General features: G+C 36.0%; 1 protein-coding gene and 1 pseudogene across 12 annotated transcripts in view; one reads left to right on the top strand and one right to left on the bottom strand.

The window, feature by feature from the left end:
- Positions 1 to 22,033, bottom strand: part of REV3L (REV3 like, DNA directed polymerase zeta catalytic subunit) — a 229,754-nt gene that overhangs the window by 84,000 nt on the left and 123,721 nt on the right. For all 12 annotated transcript variants that reach the window (XM_037843747.1, XM_037843748.1, XM_037843746.1 and 9 more), the window contains 3 exons: positions 8,125 to 8,221; positions 1,504 to 1,598; positions 777 to 881 (listed from right to left, as the gene is read on the bottom strand). In XM_037843747.1, the coding sequence (XP_037699675.1) occupies positions 777 to 881; positions 1,504 to 1,598; positions 8,125 to 8,221 (297 nt within the window). The remainder of the gene's footprint in view (positions 1 to 776; positions 882 to 1,503; positions 1,599 to 8,124; positions 8,222 to 22,033) is intronic.
- Positions 1,746 to 7,947, top strand: LOC119539587 (annotated as a pseudogene).

Genomic DNA, 22,033 nt, shown 5'->3' with positions numbered 1-22,033 from the left:
TTCCTGCTTACAAAATACATTTCTATTTCAAAATGCATAAAAGGCACTAAAAATTTATCAAAGCATTTTCAGTGCTCAAGACATTAGAATAAAAATAAAAATTTTAAATCATACTTCAACATAGGCTTACTACCTTATTTCATACACATTTCCCTTTTGAATTATTTGCCTTTTATTCTTCTACTCTTATTTTAAAAAATTTTGTTTATACATGGTATTTATGTAAGTCCTTCAAATTATTTTTTAATGTAACACAGTTTAATAATAAGTAAAAGGAGTATTTTCTTCAAAGATATACATGATGATTAAAGTGAGAATTTATTTGACATACCTAACAAATACTATGGGGGCAGTATTTCACGGGTTACCTTTTCCAAGCTTATTGAACTAAATGTGGTGTTTCTAAGTTGGGATTCATGAGCTTCTGTGAGTTTTCTATAACTCATCTGGAAATACAGTTGGCTGGAATATACTAGAGGATGAAAATGGAGCAAAAAGGTCGGGCAAGAGAACAAGGTAGAGTACGGTGAAAACCAGGGACAATGAAAATGTCAACTTATTATGTGGAGACAGAGGTTATGAGTAATACTTTGGAAAGAGCTGTATAAGTAAAGAATTACTGGTTGCAGGGCAATGAGAATAGGTAAAAATATGCAGAAAATTTAAAGGTAATTTGAAAAGTATAATCTAATGTTAAGGTAAAAACTTACTGGCTTAAACTTTGCCATTATAATATTTAGTTTAAAATAATCATCAGAGTACTATCAGGTTTATACCTTGTGATTCAGGTTGGCTGATTTGAGAAGTTTCATTTCTGCTTCTTCGCCGTTGCTTTTCATCTTCCCAGATGGCCTGGAGACCAGGGTTTCCACCAATTTGAGCTGTAATCAGAACAATACTTCAATTTACTACAAGAAATAAGGTGAAAAAATGCTTCCTCAAAAAACAAAACAAAACAAAACAAAACAAAACAAAACAAAACACACAAGATTTTCTTTAATAAGTATTGTCTTTTAAGAAAAGTAATTAACTACTTTGTGTAATACAACAGACTTAAAAACTGTTCCAACATGTATTTGTTTGTTACTCCTTTTACAGTTTTCTCCCTACTGACTCCACCAAAACTTAGCAAGTGAAGTAGTCAAACGTATATTGATAGCCAACAGACCTAAGAGTCCCCTCCTTGGTATATAAATAAAATAATTGGTATATAAATAAAAAAGAGTATATCAAATTCTATTATACTGGCTAATTTTATTTAGTGTCACATTTGCTTTAGGTTCATATCTATGCAAACATACTCATATAAAAGAATAAATAAATGAAAAGATAATGACTACTTCATCAGAAGTACAGAAGCAATCTTCATAACATTTTATATCCTCCTCCTAGAACATTTTACTTCCTTATTAATGTTTTCTTCCCTACCGTTTCCTCTCTACTTTGGTCATTAATTTGTTAAAAACTAAAAACTATATATATTAAAAATAATTGTGTGTATACCTTCAATGTCGAGCCGATTTAAGATATCTGCAGCTACAGCATCCACTTCTAATTCACAGGTACTCTGTGGTTCAACACCTTCCAGTAGTAAAGAGCTGTGAAAAAAATAAAAATTAAAAAAAAATAATGTTAGAGCAAACTTTGTGAAGATTTTTCTTACTTATACAATATTTCATGTTTATGTGGGAACCAGAAAAGCACTATGAGGTAGATTAAAATATTAAATTAATTCATAATTAGTCATGACAATTAATATTGTGTGCATGTACATAAATGAAAAACAGAAAGAGGAAAATACAAAACCTACTGTACTGACACCCCTATTGAGATTCTTTTGAAGGATATTCTACATATTTTGGTTCATTATATTTTATACATAAGGAATGTACAATATACAGTGTTTTGAACATGACAATCATATCCAGGGTGGAATGGTATAGGTGATAGAGGGACAACAGAGGTATGCATCAAAAACCATATGCAGTTACTCAGAGTATCTTCCTCAACAATCATAGATGGTTTAAAAAAAAATGAGGAGAGAATATGCACTGAGAGATAAGGGAAGGCGAACATACTGAAAAACGATCAAATGATACTCATTGTTCTCTCTGCCCTCAACTAGTGCTGAGCAGGGAAACACTTGAAAATTCTCTACAGCTATAGAATTGCTAAACCACATGAATGTTGAAGAGTGGGATCTCTGTTAGCAAAAATGATGACCCCACAGGATCATTAATCTTATGAGAACTACAGAGGGTTATTCAACAATAATGCAATCTGAATAAAAAGCATTTCTGTTTTTCAAAAGTGCCACAAAAGATAAGATAAGGAAGTTACATAACTGTCCCTGCCTGATCGAATGAATTGGTGATATCTAGCATAGATCCTAGTTTAATCATTCCAAAATCTAGATCTCTCTACCAACATGGACACCAAGTGAAAACGAGAGATCAATGATTTTACTTGAAAGTGGGTGATGGAAGATTTTATTAATATTTCGATTCAAAACACTTTTTACTATTTTAAGAGAAACATATTAGCAAAACCTCATTTTCCATGTTCTATCCCCAAGGAAACCATTTTGATGGAATATTAGAAGTTAATTTGTTGAGACAGAGGTTTTACAATTCAAATATAAATATACACATATCTTTGTATCATTGATAGAGAAGGGAAATACTAGGCAACCCCTCACAATCTATCCCTCTCACCTTCAGAAAAAATAATTATTCATGTAGATTGTCTTCTTCATTCATATAATTTAACAAAATCATTTTTGCCCTGAATTGAAGTACCGGATAAAATTTTATAGCCAACAGTTTTCTCTTCCTTAAACTAAAAAGTTTTGCAATTTGAGGGAACCTTATTGTAAGTGTCAAGGATGAATTTTCCAGAAGCAGCACATTTGTGACAAAGGTGGGAAACAATAACATCAAAAAATGTGATCTTGGTAGAAATTTACACCTATTTCTTGCTCTTACTATAAAACTACCTCAGACATTCACAACAAGAGGTGTTCCTAGGAAAAGAAAGTAGTTTTCAGAATCAAGTTTGTTTCCAGTAGGTAGAAAAAGTGTGAGCAAAAAGTTTGAGTCAGCAAATACATATAGACCATTCATTTTAGTCATGAAAGGTAGATAAAGACTGGGATGGTAATTAGAGAACTGTGCCTCTCTGTATTTCTGTTCATAGCTTAACCCAACAGACCTACTAATTATAGTTACTGAGGCTGGAGCTCAGATACACATAATTTTCAAAATCTCTCCAGATGATTCTGATGAGCAGCTAGAGTGAAGAATACTGCAATAAACCTTAGACTCTGCAGATTAAACATTCCAGCAAGTGACCCTGAAGGTTCATGACGTGGTAATTTACATCGAGCTAGCAAGTAAATTTAGCGGAGCTGCTATCTCAGTACCCCCATCTCATTATGAATTTGCTTTCTATTTATGTTATGGTCCTTGTAATAATGTTTGTGAGATGATATACAACATTTCTTTATTAAAAAAACAGGTATCCAGAAGAAGATGCTAATTTTGAGGACAGAAATGAAAATGATGAAAAATCTAAGTGAGCACTGATTAATGGCTAAATTTTTTTAAATTATCTGTTATTTGCACTTGATGAAATGATAGATTTTCATGTGTTTAACATAAAAACAGGCAAAAATACAAAAATATGGGAGAATGAGACAAAAAATAATTAAAAAAATAAAAGGATACAGTTAATCTATATTTATCATCCATTCTAATTGTGAGTAATTTGCCAAAGTCGCTGGTTTGCCTACTTACATCTTTACTTATAATCTGTACAACCCGTTAAAATAATAATGGGCTCCTTAAAACACTCTAAAATTCAAACTTTTCATTATAATATCTAAGGTTTCCGAAATTCACTCCTGTACAAGTCTGTATATATTATGTCCCCCAGAAAAGGCCATATTCTTAAATGCAATCTTGTGGGGGCGGACGTATTAGTGTTGATTAAGTTGGAAACTTTGGATTAGGCTGTTTCCATGGAGATGTGATCCGCCCAACTGTAGGTGATAGCTCTGATCAGACAATTTCCATGGCGGTGTGGCCTTGCCCATTCAGCATGGGCCTTGATTAGTTCACTGCAGCCCTATAAAAGCTCAGACAGAAGCAGCTCACAGCTAGCTGCATCTAAGAGACACATTTTGAAGACAGCAGTTGCAAGTTGACTGCCATTTTGGAGAACACCATTTTGAAATGCAACCTGGGAACCAGGAGATGCCAGCCATGTGCCTTCCCAGCTAACAGAGGTTTATGGACGCCACTGGCCATCTTCAGTGAAGGTACTCTGTTGCCTTGGACACTTTATGGCCTTAAGACTATAACTTTGTAACCAAATAAATCCCCTTTATAAAAGCCAATCCATTTCTGGTGTTTTGCATTCCGGCAGCATTAGCAAACTGGAACAACTCCTAAGCTCTGAAGTTTTACCACAGTCTTATATCTTATGAGAAAGATGTTTGCTACAAAAAGCCTTCAAATTACAAATAAGCTTTAATTTCAGTTAATCATAAAAAAAAACAAACAAATTAGTAAACATGAAACTTTGAAAACTTGGGGATGTGGTGAGTAGGTAAAAGTCCTTTGGTCAGGTTGATTTGTTCAAAATGTAGAACATTAGGTAAGAGGGACTAGGTCATAGCATTTAAAAAAATGAAAGAGCAAGTTGCTTGTTGGTGACTTTGATCTGGTCTGATTAGAACTTTGATTTAGTAAACTAAATAATATTCTCTCTAAACTTCATACTATCTCAGCATGATGCTAAACCAACTTCTCAGTTTATAGAGAATTACATGGTATGTGTGTGTGTGTGCAACAAATAGTCCTGATAGCTGTGTTAACAAGCAGAACCAAAAGGTAAGGCAAGTAACACACTGCTCATATTATTCTAAAGTCTTCAGTCTCATTCTAACATAATATCCCAATCATAAAACAATGTATTTCCATCAATATTTAATGAGATTCTTTCCTAATTTTTAGGTATTGGAAAGCTCCAAGTCTTCTATAACATGGAGACTTTGTCAAGTACATTTTAGGATATTAAAGTATATAAATTAAGCTTCAAACAAATACTTCATAAGTTTATCTTCATTTGAGTAAGAAATTCACATTTTCTTATGAAACAAAAATTATAATCATTAAACATTTAACTAAATATGTTTATCCACCTTTCATTCTTCATAAAAAATATCTTTTAAAGCATCAGGCGTACCCCCTGGCACCCCTCGCTCTTTGCAAGACACTAACTTTAATCTTTCCTTGGCTGGCCACCACCAAGTAGAATCATTTCCAGTCACCGACTGAAAACTATGAACAGAGAATACATGAGCAACAGGAACAGCGGTCACTTCAACAAACTATTATTGACAAGCTAAAATCACAGCATTTCTTGTGAATTCCAGTCATGATAATAATTATGGCTATGTTCCCCTGCTTGAAGACAGTGACTCAAGGAAGAATAATTTGACTCTTGATCAGCCACATGATAAAGTGAAATCAGGAATACCAAGAGAAAAACAATCCAAGATAAGAAGACAAGAGGTTTCTTCTCCTAGGGAAGAAATGTCATCAAGGAGTCTTGGTATTCTGTTATTCCATGAAAGGAGTTATATAGAAAAGACTTTCTGGGATCTGCAAAGAAGAATTTCGTAGAATATGCATGTTACCAAAAGCACAAAAAGACTACTTGAGCAGTTAATGTACCAGACACCAACTGAAACCCAATGCTCTGTGCCTGTACAGTGTACGGATAAAACAGATAAACAAGATGTGCTGTTTAAGTTTCAGGCTAAAAATGATATAAATAGCAGAGCACAGTGTATCACATCTGTCACATCCAGTGGACTGGACCGAGATGAGGAAGACACCTCTTCTGAATCACTTTCTAAATTCAGTGTCAAGTTTCCATCTATGGACAGTGATTCTACTTTCTGACACAGCACTCAAAGAGAGACCCAAAGTCCTTGGTCCTGCCACATCTGAGGCAGCATGCCAGGACAAATTAATATGGAGCTCAGAGACAACCCAGGGAACTTTGTTAACACAGAAGAAACTGTATCTGAAATTCAGAGAACTGACCCCATAGCTTCAGCTATACAAAACCTTAAGACAACTGACAAAACAAAACCATCAAATCTTGTAAAGACTTACATCAGGACGACTCTGGATAAAGCTCCTTTTTTGCCACCTGGAGACCATAATGCGTTAAATGTAAATACATATCCACTTCAGGACTCATCTGCTATACCTAATCCTCACTCGATTCCTCAGGAAGAACTGTCCGAGGACCACAGCAGGTAACTCTTGTATTAACAAATACAATGTGTGTGAACACACATTTTGCTGTACATGCACAGATATGCATCTCTCTAGGTTAACAGACGTTTTCTTTAATGACTAGCCAAAGTTAAGGCTTTCAATAAAAAAAATGGCAAGTCGTATAATAAGTGACATGAGATTATAAAACATGAACATCGTAAAGTCCTAAATTAAAGTTCCTTAAAATTTACGACATACTGTGAAATACATATGAAACCTTATCCATATCTAGTGTAGTATCACTTTCTTAGTCCCTAATTCAAAGTTTGTTTTCTCAACATGAATGTTACAGGATTCTTTATTAAACAAATAGTACTTTTAATTTCAAAATCTATCATATTTATCTTTACAAAAATGCATAATTTTCCATAAGAAAATAATTGCATTGTATATTCCTATTTATCAAAATAAGTGAACTAATAATTAATTAGTTGTCTTTCAACTAATACTTATGGTACGTTCTTAGTTATACAGAACAGAGGTCTGTGGGGTTTGGTTTTGGTTTCTAAACTAGCACTAAATATGCAACCTAATGTATGTTTTAAATAGTGTCTTGCATTTGTATGATTTCAATCTAACATTTAATTTTTCAAAAGCTCACATACTACTTACAGCCATCAGCCCATTTATTGATATAAATGATTATATAACTTGCAAAAAAAAAAAAGCATCAGATGACGTGTAGTGAAAAGACAAAAACCATAACCACCCTGCCAATATTGAATTGATCAATGAAAGGATCAAGAAAAAAGTTGGGGTATAAAACAGAAATCTGTGTTCTACACAGATAAAACTATCATAGATAATATAGGCAGGTGCTGATTACATATCTAATTTACACTATGGAAATTTAAGCATGTGGAATATACATTACCTAGGAAAAAATGTCTAATCAATAATGAAACAGTTAAAAAAAAAATAAAAAATCCTATTATTCTTATACATAGCATGTGTTAGGGTTTGAATTATATATCCCACAAAGGACATGTTCAAATCTTAATCTGTGTTCCTTTGGGTATGAACCCATTTGTAAATAGGACCTTTTGAAGATATTATTAGTTAAGATACGGCCAAATTGAGTCAAGGTGGGTCTTAATCCTCATGATTAGAGGCCTCATAAAGGGAGGAAATTTGGATGCAGTAAGTCAGGAGAAGCCAGAAGTGAGAAGCCAGAGAGGAGAGAAAGATTACCACGTGACAGAGGTCAGTCTTCCTGCCATTACCAGAATGTTACTGACTCTGGGGGAAAGCATGGCCTTGCCCATATCTTGATTTTGGATTACTACTAGCTTTCAAAACTGTGAGACATTTAAGTCAACCAACTGTGTGGTGTCTGCCATAGCAGCTCTGGCAAACTAAGACAGCACACTGGCCTACTTGTTTTGGTAAATACTTAATATTTGGAAATATGATGGGCCATTTTTTATTAAAAATGTCTGCTGTATCAGTTTTAAATTGCCATTTTACTATAAATGGGATTTTTACTTGACATAGGATATCAATTTAGGATACACAATGAAGATAGATGCTAGATGGAAATATAAAAGTCTATGCCCAGATTCCTTTTATTAATTAGGTGGTAACTAGGAATTGAGTAGAAAATAACCCCATTTTCATGGTCTGCTTTTCAAACGCACTATTCAATGTAACATAATGTTGAGATTTGCTTTTCTGATAAACATAGATTTAAAAAAACCTAATACAAAAAAAGTTAAAATTAATTATGGTAACCATGGATTACCACTGACCAAAACCAGGATATATGACTAACCTTGGTATTTCATCTTCTTCCCACTGAAACAGGGTACCAGAAAGGGAATTTCCTGGTAACTGATCCTTGCAAGATCCAGTTGCAAACAATGCATCACCTAGAAATAGAAAAGTAAAAGGCAATAAATTCTATTTTCAATTTGCATACAAATACTCTCTAATATTATACAACCTGAAACTAGTTCCTTAAATTTTGTTCTAAAAATTCATAAACACACAGGAACACATATACACAGCTGAGAGTAATTGTTCCGAACTAAAGGAGGAAAAAAGCATTTGTATAAACACACAGGAACACATACACACAGCTGAGAGTAATGGTTCTAAACTAAAAGGGGAAAAAAGTATTTGAAATAAATGGATATATGAAAAAGATGACTACAATACTTTCATGCTAAAATAAAGGTATGATACATTTAAATATGCTATTGTAGTAGATATACTTAAAATCTTGGTTTATAAAGAGGAATCTTAGGAATTTCTGCAGATTTTAATCTAAATACCTAGGGTACTCTGTATGGGCCTCAACTAAAAATTCAGTGGAAATCAGATGCCCCATAAAATTCAAAACATGATTTGACACTTAATCCCTGAACAAAAAGAAAATACACAATGCATTCCAGAATTAAGGAAAGTAACAGTGAGTGGAAATTTGGGGCAAATTCAAATGCAATTTAACCTCATTTGAAGAAGGAACATGTATATGCTTAAAAGCCCCAGTTTGAAAAAGTGAACCCTAGGGTCATGTTTTGAATGTAGCCTTTAAATTTTAGCATCTTTCCTGTGGTCTCTTGAGAGTCTGATCACAAAAATGGTACAGTTAGAATAATATAAGGTATTATCATCTTTGCTATTTCAACAAAACCCATGCCCAAATATGTAGCTGATCTTACATACCTAGGAAGTTTTAAAGGCTTTGCTACAGTATGCATGAGGCATTTATATGAAATTACTTTGTGAGCTGTAAATATAAATGATTATTTTCCAATAAATTTACATGAATAAAACCACAGAAGTTTACTGATTCTAACTTACCTATCACATTATACAATTATAAAAATTCACACTTTACACTTCATATACTGTTATCATGTATTTGTAATAACTAAAGAACATAGATAAGTGTGTGTGTGAGAGAGTACCAAGTTTCTTTTCAATTGTGCATGCTAAAGAATCATGATATAAAATGCCTCTATGCTGTTCAAAATATTTGCTTTAAGCACTTCTATACACTTAAACTATAGTAATTAGCACCATTTCCATTTCATTTGACAACTGATTATATAACTGAATGCTGAGAATATGCATCTATAATACTCAAATTTTTAAATCTTTTTCATTTTTTAATTTACTCTGCTTTCAAGAAGATTACATTACCATTAAGTATTACATTAACCTGTCTAAGATGAAATATTATGTTTTGCATATGTATACGATTTATTTACCATAAGAACTTTACTGCCATTTTTAACTTTCATGTGTCTGACACACATGACAAAATTAAATACAAAAAATGAATCACTTGGAGGCGGGGCAAGATGGCGGATTGGTGAGCTGTATGTTTTAGTTACTCCTCCAGGAAAGTAGGTAGAAAGCCAGGAACTGCATGGACTGGACACCGCAGAGCAATCTGACTTTGGGCATACTTCATACAACACTCATGAACACGTCGAACTGCTGAGATCAGCGAAATCTGTAAGTTTTTGTGGCCAGGGGACCCGTGCCCCTCCCTGCCAGGCTCAGTCCCGTGGGAGGAGGGGCCATCAGTGCTGGGAAGGAGAAAGGAGAACTGCAGTGGCAGCTCTTATTGGAAACTCATTCTACTGATCCAAACTCCAACCATAGACAGACTGAGACCAGACACCAGAGAATCTGAGAGCAGCCAGCCGAGCAGAGAGGAGATAAGCATAGCAAGAAACAGCAAGAAAAACTCCAAAATAAAAGCGGAGGCTTTTTGGAGTTCTGGTGAACATACAAAGGGGAAGGGCAGAACTCAGACCCTGAGGCTCATATGCAAATCCCAAAGAAAAACTGATCTCTCTGCCCCTTGGATCTTTCCTTAATGGCCCTAATTGCTTTGTCTCTTAGCATTTCAATAACCCATTAGATCTGTGAGGAGGGCTTTTTTTTTTTTCTATCTTATTTTTTTTCTTTTTCTAAAACAATTACTCTAAGAAGCCCAATACAGAAAGCTTCAAAGACTTGCAATTTGGGCAGGTAAAGTCAAGAGCAGAACTAAGAGAGCTCTGAGACAAAAGGCAATAATCCAGTGGCTGAGAAAATTCACTAAACAACACAACTTCCCAAGAAAAGGGGGGTGTCCGCTCACAGCCATCATCCTGGTGGACAGGAAACACTCCTGCCCGTCACCAGCCCCATAGCCCAGAGCTGCCCCAGACAACCCAGTGTGATGGAAGTGCTTCAAATAACACACACAAACAAAAACTGGGCGTGGACATTAGCCTTCCCTGCAACCTCAGCTGATTGTCCCAGAGTGGGGAAGGTGGAGCAGTGTGAATTAAGAAAGCCCCATTCAGCCATCATTTCAGCAGACTGGGAGCCTCCATACACAGCCCAGCAGCCCAGAACCGCCCTGGGGGGACAGCACTCACCTGTGACATAGCACAGTCATCCCTCAACAGAGGACCAGGAGGTACATGGCCTGGAAGAGGGGCCCACTTGCAAGTCTCAGGAGCCATACGCCAATACCAAGGACTTGTGGGTCAGTGGCAGAGACAAACTGTGGCAGGACTGAACTGAAGGATTAGACTATTGCAGCAGCTTTAAAATTCCAGGAACACCAAGGAGATTTGATTGTTAGAGCCACCCCACCTCCCTGACCACCCAGAAACACGCCCATATACAGGGCGGGCAGCACCAACTACACACACAAGCTTGGTACACCAATTGGACCCCACAAGACTCACTCCCCCACTTACCACAAAGGCAAAGCAGGGGAGAACCGGCTTGTGGAGAACAGGTGGCTCGTGGACGCCACCTGCTGGTTAGTTACAGAAAGTGTACTCCATGAAGCTGATAAATTAGAGATAAGGACTTCAATTGGTCTACAAATCCTAAAAGAACCCTATCAAGTTCAGCAAATGCCAAGGGGCCCCAAACAACAGAAAATTATAAAGCATATGAAAAAACCAGACGATATGGATAACCCAAGCCCAAACACCCAAATCAAAAGATCAGAAGAGACACAGCACCTAGAGCAACTAATAAAAGAACTAAAGACGAACAATGAGACCATAGTACGGGATACAAAGGATATCAAGAAGACCCTAGAAGAGCATAAAGAAGACATTGCAAGACTAAATAAAAAAATAGATGATCTTATGGAAATTAAAGAAACTGTTGACCAAATTAAAAAGATTCTGGACACTCATAGTACAAGACTAGAGGAAGTCGAACAACGAATCAGTGACCTGGAAGATGACAGAATGGAAAATGAAAACACAAAAGAAAGAATGGGGAAAAAAACTGAAAAAATCGAAATGGACCTCAGGGATATGATAGATAATACAAAAAGTCCAAATATAAGACTCATTGGTGTTCCAGAAGGGGAAGAAAAGTGTAAAGGTCTAGGAAGAGTATTCAAAGAAATTGTTGGGGAAAACTTCCCAAATCTTCTAAACACCATAAATACACAAATCATAAATGCCCAGCGAACTCCAAATAGAATAAATCCAAATAAACCCACTCCGAGACATATTCTGATCACACTGTCAAACACGGAAGAGAAGGAGCAAGTTCTGAAAGCAGGAAGAGAAAAGCAATTCACCACATACAAAGGAAACAGCATAAAACTAAGTAATGACTACTCAGCAGCCACCATGGAGGCGAGAAGGCAGTGGCATGATACATTTAAAATTCTGAGTGAGAAAAATTTCCAACCAAGAATACTTTATCCAGCAAAGGTCTCCTTCAAATTTGAGGGGGAGCTTAAATTTTTCAGACAAACAAATGCTGAGAGAATTTGCTAACAAGAGACCTGCCCTACTGGAGATGCAAAAGGGAGCCCTATAGACAGACAAAGAAAGGAGAGAGAGACTTGGAGAAAGGTTCAGTACTAAAGAGATTCGGTATGGGTACATTAAAGGATATTAATAGAGAGAGGGGAAAAATATATATGACAAACATAAACCAAAGGATAAGATGGCTGATTCAAGAAATGCCTTCACGGTTATAACGTTGAATGTAAATGGATTAAACTCCCCAATTAAAAGATATAGATTCGCAGAATGGATCAAAAAAAATGAACCATCAATATGTTGCATACAAGAGACTCATCTTAGACATAGGGACACAAAGAAATTGAAAGTGAAAGGATGGAAAAAAATATTTCATGCAAGCTATAGCCAAAAGAAAGCAGGTGTAGCAATATTAATCTCAGATAAAATAGACTTTAAATGCAGGGATATTTTGAGAGACAAAGAAGGCCACTGCATACTAATAAAAGGGGCAATTCAACAAGAAGAAATAACAATCATAAATGTTTATGCACCCAATCAAGGTGCCACAAAATACATGAGAGAAACACAGGCAAAACTAAAGGAAGCAATGGATGTTTCCACAATAATTGTGGGAGACTTCAATACATCACTCTCTCCTATAGATAGATCAACCAGACAGAAGATCAATAAAGAAACTGAAAACCTAAACAATCTGATAAATGAATTAGATTTAACAGACATCTACAGGACATTACATTCCAAATCACCAGGATACACATACTTCTCTAGTGCCCATGGAACTTTCTCCAGAATAGATCATATGCTGGGACATAAAACAAGGCCCAATAAATTAAAAAAGATTGAAATTATTCAAAGCACATTCTCTGACCACAATGGAATACAATTAGAAGTCAATAACCATCAGAGACTTAGAAAATTCACAAATACCTGGAGTTAAACAACACACTCCTAAACAATCAGTGGGTTAAAGAAGAAATAGCAAGAGAAATTGCTAAATATATAGAGACGAATGAAAATGAGAACACAACATACCAAAACCTATGGGTTGCAGCAAAAGCAGTATTGAGGGGGAAATTTATAGCACTAAACACATATATTAAAAAGGAAGAGCGAGCCAAAATCAAAGAACTAATGGATCAACTGAAGAAGCTAGAAAATGAACAGCAAACCAATCCTAAACCAAGTAGAAGAAAAGAAATAACAAGGATTAAAGCAGAAATAAATGACAGAGAACAAAAAAACAATAGAGAGAATAAATATCACCAAAAGTTGGTTCTTTGAGAAGAGCAACAGGATTGACAAGCCCCTAGCTAGACTGACAAAATCAAAAAAAGAGAAGACCCATATAAACAAAATAATGAATGAAAAAGGTGACATAACTGCAGATGCTGAAGAAATTAAAAAAATTATAAGAGGATACTATGAACAACTGTATGGCAACAAACTGGATAATGTAGAGGAAATGGACAATTTCCTGGAAACATATGAACAACCTAGACTGACCAGAGAAGAAATAGAAGACCTCAATCAACCCATCACAAGCAAAGAGATCCAATCAGTCATCAAAAATCTTCCCACAAATAAATGCTCTGGGCCAGATGGCTTCACAGGGGAATTCTACCAAATTTCCAAAAAGAACTGACACCAATCTTACTCAAACTCTTTCAAAACATTGAAGAAAATGGAACACTATCTAACTCATTTTATGAAGCTAACATTAATCTAATACCAAAACCAGGCAAAGATGCTACAAGAAAGGAAAACTACCGGCCAATCTCCCTAATGAATATAGATACAAAAATCCTCAACAAAATACTTGCAAATCGAATCCAAAGACACATTAAAAAAATCATACACTATGACCAAGTGGGGTTCATTGCAGGCATGCAAGGATGGTTCAACGTAAGAAAATCAATCAATGTATTACAACACATTAACAAGTCAAAAGGGAAAAATCAAATGATCATCTCAATAGATGCTGAAAAAGCGTTTCATAAAATCCAACATCCGTTTTTAATAAAAACACTTCAAAAGGTAGGGATTGAAGGAAACTTCCTCAATATGATAAAGAGCATATATGAAAAACCCACAACCAGCATAGTACTCAATGGAGACTGAAAGCCCTCCCTCTAAGATCAGGAACAAGACAAGGATGCCCGCTGTCACCACTGTTACTCAACATTGTGCTCGAAGTGCTAGCCAGGGCAATCCGGCAAGACAAAGAAATAAAAGGCATCCAAATTGGAAAAGAAGAAGTAAAACTGTCATTGATTGCAGATGATATGATCTTATATCTGGAAAACCCCGAGAAATCGACGATACAGCTACTAGAGTTAATAAACAAATTTAGCAAAGCAGCGGGATACAAGATTAATGCACATAAGTCAGTAATGTTTCTATATGCTAGAAATGAACAAACTGAAGAGACACTCAAGAAAAAGACAACACTTTCAATAGCAACTAAAAAAATCAAGTACCTAGGAATAAACTTAACCAAAGATGTAAAAGACCTATACAAAGAAAACTACATAACTCTACTAAAAGAAATAGAAAGGGACCTTAAAAGATAGAAAAATATTCCATGTTCACAGATAGGAAGGCTAAATTTCATTATGAAGTCAATTCTACCCAAACTCATCTACAGATTCAATGCAATCCCAATCAAAATTCCAACAACCTACTTTGCAGACTTGGAAAAGCTAGTTATCAAATTTATTTGGAAAGGGAAGATGCCTTGAATTGCTAAAGACACTCTAAAAAAGAAAAACAAAGTGGGAGGACTTACACTCCCTGACTTTGAAGCTTATTATAAAGCCACAGTTGTCAAAACAGCATGGTACTGGCACAAAGATAGACATATAGATCAATGCAATCGAATTGAGAATTCGGAGATAGACCCCCAGATCTATGGCCGACTGATCTTTGATAAGGCCCCCAAAGTCATGGAACTGGGTCATAATGGTCTTTTCAACAAATGGGGCTGGGAGAGTTGGATATCCATATCCAAAAGAATGAAAGAGGACCTCTACCTCACACCCTACACAAAAATTAACTCAAAATGGACCAAAGATCTCAATAAAAAAGAAAGTACCATAAAACTCCTAGAAGATAATGTAGGAAAACATCTTCAAGACCTTGTATTAGGCGGACACTTCCTAGACTTTACACCCAAAGAGCAAGCAACAAAAGAAAAAATAGATAAATGGGAACTCCTCAAGCTTACCAGTTTCTGCACCTCAAAGGAATTTGTCAAAAAGGTGAAGAGGCAGCGAACTCAATGGGAAAAAATTTTTGGAAACCATGTATCTGAGAAAAGACTGATATCTTGCATATATAAAGAAATCCTACAACTCAATGACAATAGTACAGACAGCCCAATTATAAATTGGGCAAAAGATATGAAAAGACAGTTCTCTGAAGAGGAAATACGAATGGCCAAGAAGCACATGAAAAAATGTTCAGCTTCACTAGCCATTAGAGAGATGCAAATTAAGACCACAATGACATACCATCTCACACCAATTAGAATGGCTGCCATTAAACAGGAAACTACAAATGCTGGAGGGGATATGGAGAAATTGGAACTCTTAATCATTGTTGGTGGGACTGTATAATGGTTCAGCCACTCTGGAAGTCAGTCTGGCAGTTCCTTAGAAAACTAGATAAAGAGTTACCATTCGATCCAGCGACTGCACTTCTCGGTATATACCCGGAAGATCGGAAAGCAGTGACACAGATATCTGCAAGCCAATGTTCATAGCAGCATTATTCACAATTGCCAAGAGATGGAAACAACCCAAATGTCCTTCAACAGATGAGTGGATAAATAAAATGTGGTATATACACACGATGGAATACTACGCGGCAGTAAGAAGGAAAGATGTCGTGAAACATATGACAACATGGATGAACCTTGAAGACATAATGCTGAGCGAAATAAGCCAGGCACAAAAAGAGAAATATTATATGCTACCACTAATGTGAACTTTGAAAAATGTAAAACAAATGGTTTATAATGTAGAATGTAGGGGAACTAGCGATAGAGAGCAATTAAGGAAGGGGGACAATAATCCAAGAAGAACAGACAAACTATCATGGGTAAATTTAACATTCTGGGAATGCCCAGGAATGACTATGGTCTGTTAATTTCTGATGGGTATAGTAGGAACAAGTTCACAGAAATGTTGTTATATTAGGTTACCTTCTTGGGGTAGAGTAGGAACATGTTGGAAGTAAAGTAGTTAGGTTAGTTGTCTTTTTCTTACTCCCTTGTTACGGTCTCTTTGAAATGTTCTTTTATTGTATGTTTTTTTTAAATTATTTTTTAATTTTTATATTTTTCATACAGTTGATTTAGAAAAAAAAAGTTAAAAAAAAAAAAGTTAAAAAATATGTAGAGCCCCCTTGAGGAGCCTGTGGAGAATGCAGGGGTATTGGCCTACCCCACCTCGATGGTTGCTAACATGACCACAGACATAGGGGACTGGTGGTTTGATGGACTGAGCCCTCTACCACAGGATTTACCCTTGGGAAGGCTGTTGCTGCAAAGGAGAGGCTAGGCCTCCCTATAATTGTGCCTAAGAGCCTCCTCCTGAATGCCTCTTTGTTGCTCAGATGTGGCCCTCTCTCTCTAAGCCAACTTGAAAGGTGAAATCACTGCCCTCCCCCCTACGTGGGATCAGACACCCAGGGGAGTGAATCTCCCTGGCAACGTGGAATATGACTCCCGGGGAGGAATGTAGACCTGGCATCGTGGGATGGAGAACATCTTGACCAAAAGTGGGATGTGAAAGGAAATGAAATAAGCTTCAGTGACAGAGAGATTCCAAAGGGAGCCGAGAGGTCACTGTGGTGGGCACTCTTACGCACAATTTAGACAACCCTTTTTAGGTTCTAATGAATTGGGGTAGCTGGTGGTAGATACCTCAAACTATCAAACTACAACCCAGAACCCATGAATCTCAAAGACAATTGTATAAAAAATGTAGCTTATGAGGGGTGACAATGGGATTGGGAAAGCCATAAGGACCACAATCCCCTTTGTCTAGTTTATGGATGGATGAGTAGAAAAATAGGGGAAGAAAACAAACAGACAGACAAAGGCACCCAGTGTTCTTTTTTACTTTAATTGCTCTTTTTCACTTTAATTATTCTTGTTATTTTTGTGTGTGTGCTAATGAAGGTGTCAGGGATTGGTTTAGGTGATGAATGTACAACTATGTAATGGTACTGTGAAGAATCGAATGTATGAGTTGTTTTGTATGACTGCGTGGTATGTGAATATATCTCAATAAAATGAAGATTTAAAAAAAAAAATAGCCTGCTATCGGGAAGCCTTTTTGGATATAACTACGACACAGTTTGGAATGAATGGCATATATTTTGGGGCCTTTAAACAGGCTAAATAGATAGTTCTCACTTGCCTCCAGCAAAGCACGAATAGCAGAGTTCTGGAACTACAGATTCTTTCTGAAGTCTAAAATAATTTCTTACCTTGGACACCACAAAAGAGGTTTATAAATCAGAAGTTTAGGGGATTTAAAACGATTTTTGATTTCAAGGAGTGCCGCAGTACCAGGCCAATAATGATGGAGTACCTTACCCCTCCAGTGGAGGGTGCAATCTTGCAGAGATTTTTGTTGTAGGTTGCTTCCAGTGTTCTTGACCATCATACTAAGTAAATCCATGCTACAGAGCAGTGGGTCTCAAACTTCAGTGCCATATGCATTAGAATCACCTGGAGGACTTCTTAAAGCACAGACTACTGAACCCAACAGCCAAAGTTTCTGATTTAATAGGTCTGGAATACAGCTTGAGAACTTGCATTTCTAACGAGTTCCCAGTGATGCCAACATTGCTGGTCTGGGAACCATATTTCATGAGGCACTATAAAGAATTCCTTATTTACTCACCCTTTTCTCTTGCTGGAGATGGAAAAGTGGAGGCAGCATTGATTTTAAAGAAAGAAAAGAGTCACTGGCTACATTAAACATCTTAATACATTTTAACCTTGAACCATCTGTCAAAAGTTTGCTACAATGGAATTTGAAAAATGTACTTCTGGAAAATGCAAACTAATCTCTAGTGTGAGAAAGCATATCAATGCTTGTCTGGAGATAGAGAAGTGGCAGGTAGAGAATGGAGGCAGAAATTACAGAGACATGTTCATTATCTTGTTTGTGCTGATGGTTTTATAAGCATATACATATGTCAAAACTCATCACATTGCACAGTTTATGTACAATTCATTGTATATTTATACCTCAATAAACCTGTTTTTAAAAACTGAAAAAAAAAAATGAATCACTTATCCTTTCCATGATTTCAGTATAACTTTTATCCCACACCAAAAAAAACTGACAATATTTAGTGTGAAGAATTAAGATGTAAAATTTATTTCATGCTTGCAGTTTCCTTGTTTTTTAAAAATTAAATTCAATTTTACTGAGATATATTCACATACCATACAATCATCCATGGTGTACAATCAACTGTTCATACTACCATGATACAGTTATGCATTCATCACCCCAATCTATTTTTGAACATTTTCCTTACATCAGAAAGAATCAGAATAAAAAAATAAAAGTAAAAAAGAACATCCAAATCATCCCCTCCATTCCACCCTATTTTTCATTTAGTTTTTTTTTCCTTCATTTTTTTACTTATCCTACTTATAAAGGGAGTGCAATCCACAAGGTTTTCAGAATCACACTACCACCCCCTTGTAATCTACATTGTTATACAATTGTCTTCAAGAGTCAAGGTTACTGGGTTGGAGTTTGATAGTTTCAGGTATTTACTTCTAGCTATTCCAATACATTAAATCCTAAAAAAGGTTATCTATGTAGTGTGTAAGAATGTCCACCACAGTGACCTCCCAACTCCATTTGAAATCTCTCAGCCAGTGAAACTTTATTTCGTTTCATTTCGCACTCCCCTTTTGGTCAAGAAGATGTTCTCAATCCCACAATGCCGGGTCCAGATTCATCCCCAGGAGTCATATCCTGCATTGCCAGGGAGATTTACATGCCCAGGAGTCAGGTCCCACATAGGGGGAGTGTCCCTATTTTTAATTCACCCAACTAAACTTCACATATTTCTACCTTCAAATTTGTAAACATTTTCTGTATCTTGAAAAAAAATTCATTCTAATTACCGTTCCACTGCTCATTTAACTTTTGTAACTAAAGAAATGGTTATAATAATATTTGCTAATTCCAAGTTTTTACTCATGTTTTTTCACCAACTGGAAAGAAATTTTTTATTAAAATTAATTTTTAAAATTTAAATTCTAAAAATTACCTCCTTTTCCCATAAATATCTCCTTTTACATACTCTAGAACCTTTCCTATTCTTCAACCTTCTTGAACTCTCAACTACACCCTAATAACCAACCCGTTCTTTTTTTTTAAATAAACTTTTAAATTGGAGTAATTTTAGATTTACAGAAAAGTTGCAAAGTGAGTACAAAGAGTTCCCATATACACCTCACCAATTTCCCCCCACTGTTAACATTATATGTTACAATGATAATTTTTCAAAACAAACTGACATTGGTACATTACTATTAACTAAACTACAGACTTCATTTGGATTTCACCGAGTTTTTCCATTAATATCCTCCTCTTCCAGGATCCAATTTCAGGATACCATAATGCATGTAGTTGTCATGTCTCCCCAGTCATCTTTGGTCTGTTTCTTAATCTTTCCTTGTTTTTCATGACCTTAACAGTCATGAGTCCAGCCAGGTTATCTGGGTTTGTCTGTCGTTTTCTTATGATCAGAATGGGGTTATGAATTCTTGGAAAAAATACCACAGAGGTGAAGTGTCTGTTCATCATATCACGGGAGGGAGTACCCGATATCTACATGACATCACTGGGGATGTTAACCATCATCACTTGGTTAAGACAGTGTTTGTCAGGTTTCTCCACTGTAAAGTTAGTATTTTTCCCTTTCTCTATTCTTTGGAAGGAAGTCACCAATCTAGTTCACTCCTAAGCAGGGAGGAGGGAAACTGGAGTTAACTCCAATTCCTAGGGATGGAGGGGTTTCTATATATAATTTTAAAAATTCTTATGTGAGGAATATTTATTTCCTCTCCTCTGTTTATTCAATCATTTGTATCAGTATGGACTCATGTATATTTATTTTATACTTTGGATTATAATCCAATACTATGTTATTTATTTTCTTGCTCAAATGGTATCATCTTTCACCACTGGGAGCTTTTCAGGTTGGCTACCATGTCCCTTTGACATGCCCCCATCCTTTCACTTTTAAGCACTTCCTTACTTTCTGGTACTACAAAATACTTCAGGCTTATCTTATTTTCCCTGCTGCAGCCCCAGAATCAGCCATTTTTTCCAAAGAGCCCTGGTTCCTTTTATGGCAGAATGATATTTAGAAAACATGATCTGTATGCCTGGTATGGCACTGCTTCTAGACCTTCTCAGCAGACAGAAATGGGTAATAAATGTACGTATGCTAACTTGTGTATACAAACAATAATTATTTTGGTATCTAGCCACATGATTATATATTAAACTAAGCATGAGTTCATACTGATGTCTCTGACTAATCCAGTACACAAGATTCATTTGAGCCTTCCTTTATCTGTAACTTCCCTCTCCAATGGTGAGAAACTTGGCTTCCACCATCTACCATTCATTTCAGAATTGTTAACCCATACCCCTGCAAGAAACCAAAGAGAACAGTATTTATGTACGATTTCTTATGTCTTTAGTCTTATACTTCCCAATCAAAACACAGTTTTCCAAAGTTACTTGGGTCAACTCCTAAATCCCACCTACCTCTTTCAGTGCAGTTATGTTATTTATCAGTAACAGAGTTAGATTCACTTGTCACAGTCTGCGTTCCATCCTTGGACCCCTCCCCCAACCTCCTAGTTCATGTTCGTGTGTGGTTGTACATGTGCGTTTAGTTTATATACATTAAAGTTCATGCTTTGTGATGTACAGTTCCATGAGTCTGACAAATGCATAGTCATGTATCCACCACAATAGTACTGTGCAGAACAATTCCTTTACCTTAAAAGTGCCCCTGTGCACCCCCTTTATAGTTAACCATTTCCCCTCTTCCTCAACCCCTGGCAAACTTGTTTTCCATTTCCTAGTATTGCAGTTTCCAGAATGTCTTTTGCATTAAAACACACAATAAATAGGCTGTTGGGTCTGGCTTCTTTCACTTTGTGAAATGCATTTAAGAGCCACCCAGGTTGTGTGAGCCTGTTCCTTTTTATCACTGACAGTATTCTACTATATGGATATACCACAGTTTATCCATTCCCCTACTGAAGTGGACAGCTTAACTGCTTTACATTTTCAACAATTATGAAAAAGCTGTTATAAACATTTAGTGTACAAATTTTAGGTGGACATGTTTCCAAATCACTTGGGTAAATACATATGCGTATGACTGCTAGGTTGTATAGTATGTCCATATCTCATTGTATGAGAAACTGCCAAACTGTCTTCCAAAGTGGCTATACCATTTTGCATTCCCAAAGAATGAGAATTCCTGTTGCTCCACATTCTCACCAGCATTAGTTATTGTCAGTTTTTTGGATTTTAGCCATTTTAGTAGGTATATAGTGCTCTGCATCTCCCTAATGACACAGATTGAGCATCATCTTTTCATGTATTTGCCATCCGTATATCTTCTTCACTGAAGGGTCAGTTCAGGTCTTTTGTCCATTTTTGAACTGGGTTGTTTTTTCATGCTTTATATATTCTGATACAAGCCCTTTATCAGATTTGTGATTTGCAAATATTTTCTCCTAAACTGAGACTTGTCTTTTCATCCTCTTAACACTATTTTTTGCAGAAGGAAACTTTTTAGTTTTGATAAAATCCAACTTATTTTTCCTTTCATGGAAAAACCACACTGTATCTAAAAATGAATCAC

Source organism: Choloepus didactylus, chromosome 7 (genome assembly GCF_015220235.1).
Source record: "Choloepus didactylus isolate mChoDid1 chromosome 7, mChoDid1.pri, whole genome shotgun sequence".
Classification (NCBI taxonomy): domain Eukaryota; kingdom Metazoa; phylum Chordata; class Mammalia; order Pilosa; family Megalonychidae; genus Choloepus; species Choloepus didactylus.
This window is presented reverse-complemented; position numbering and strand designations above follow the sequence as displayed.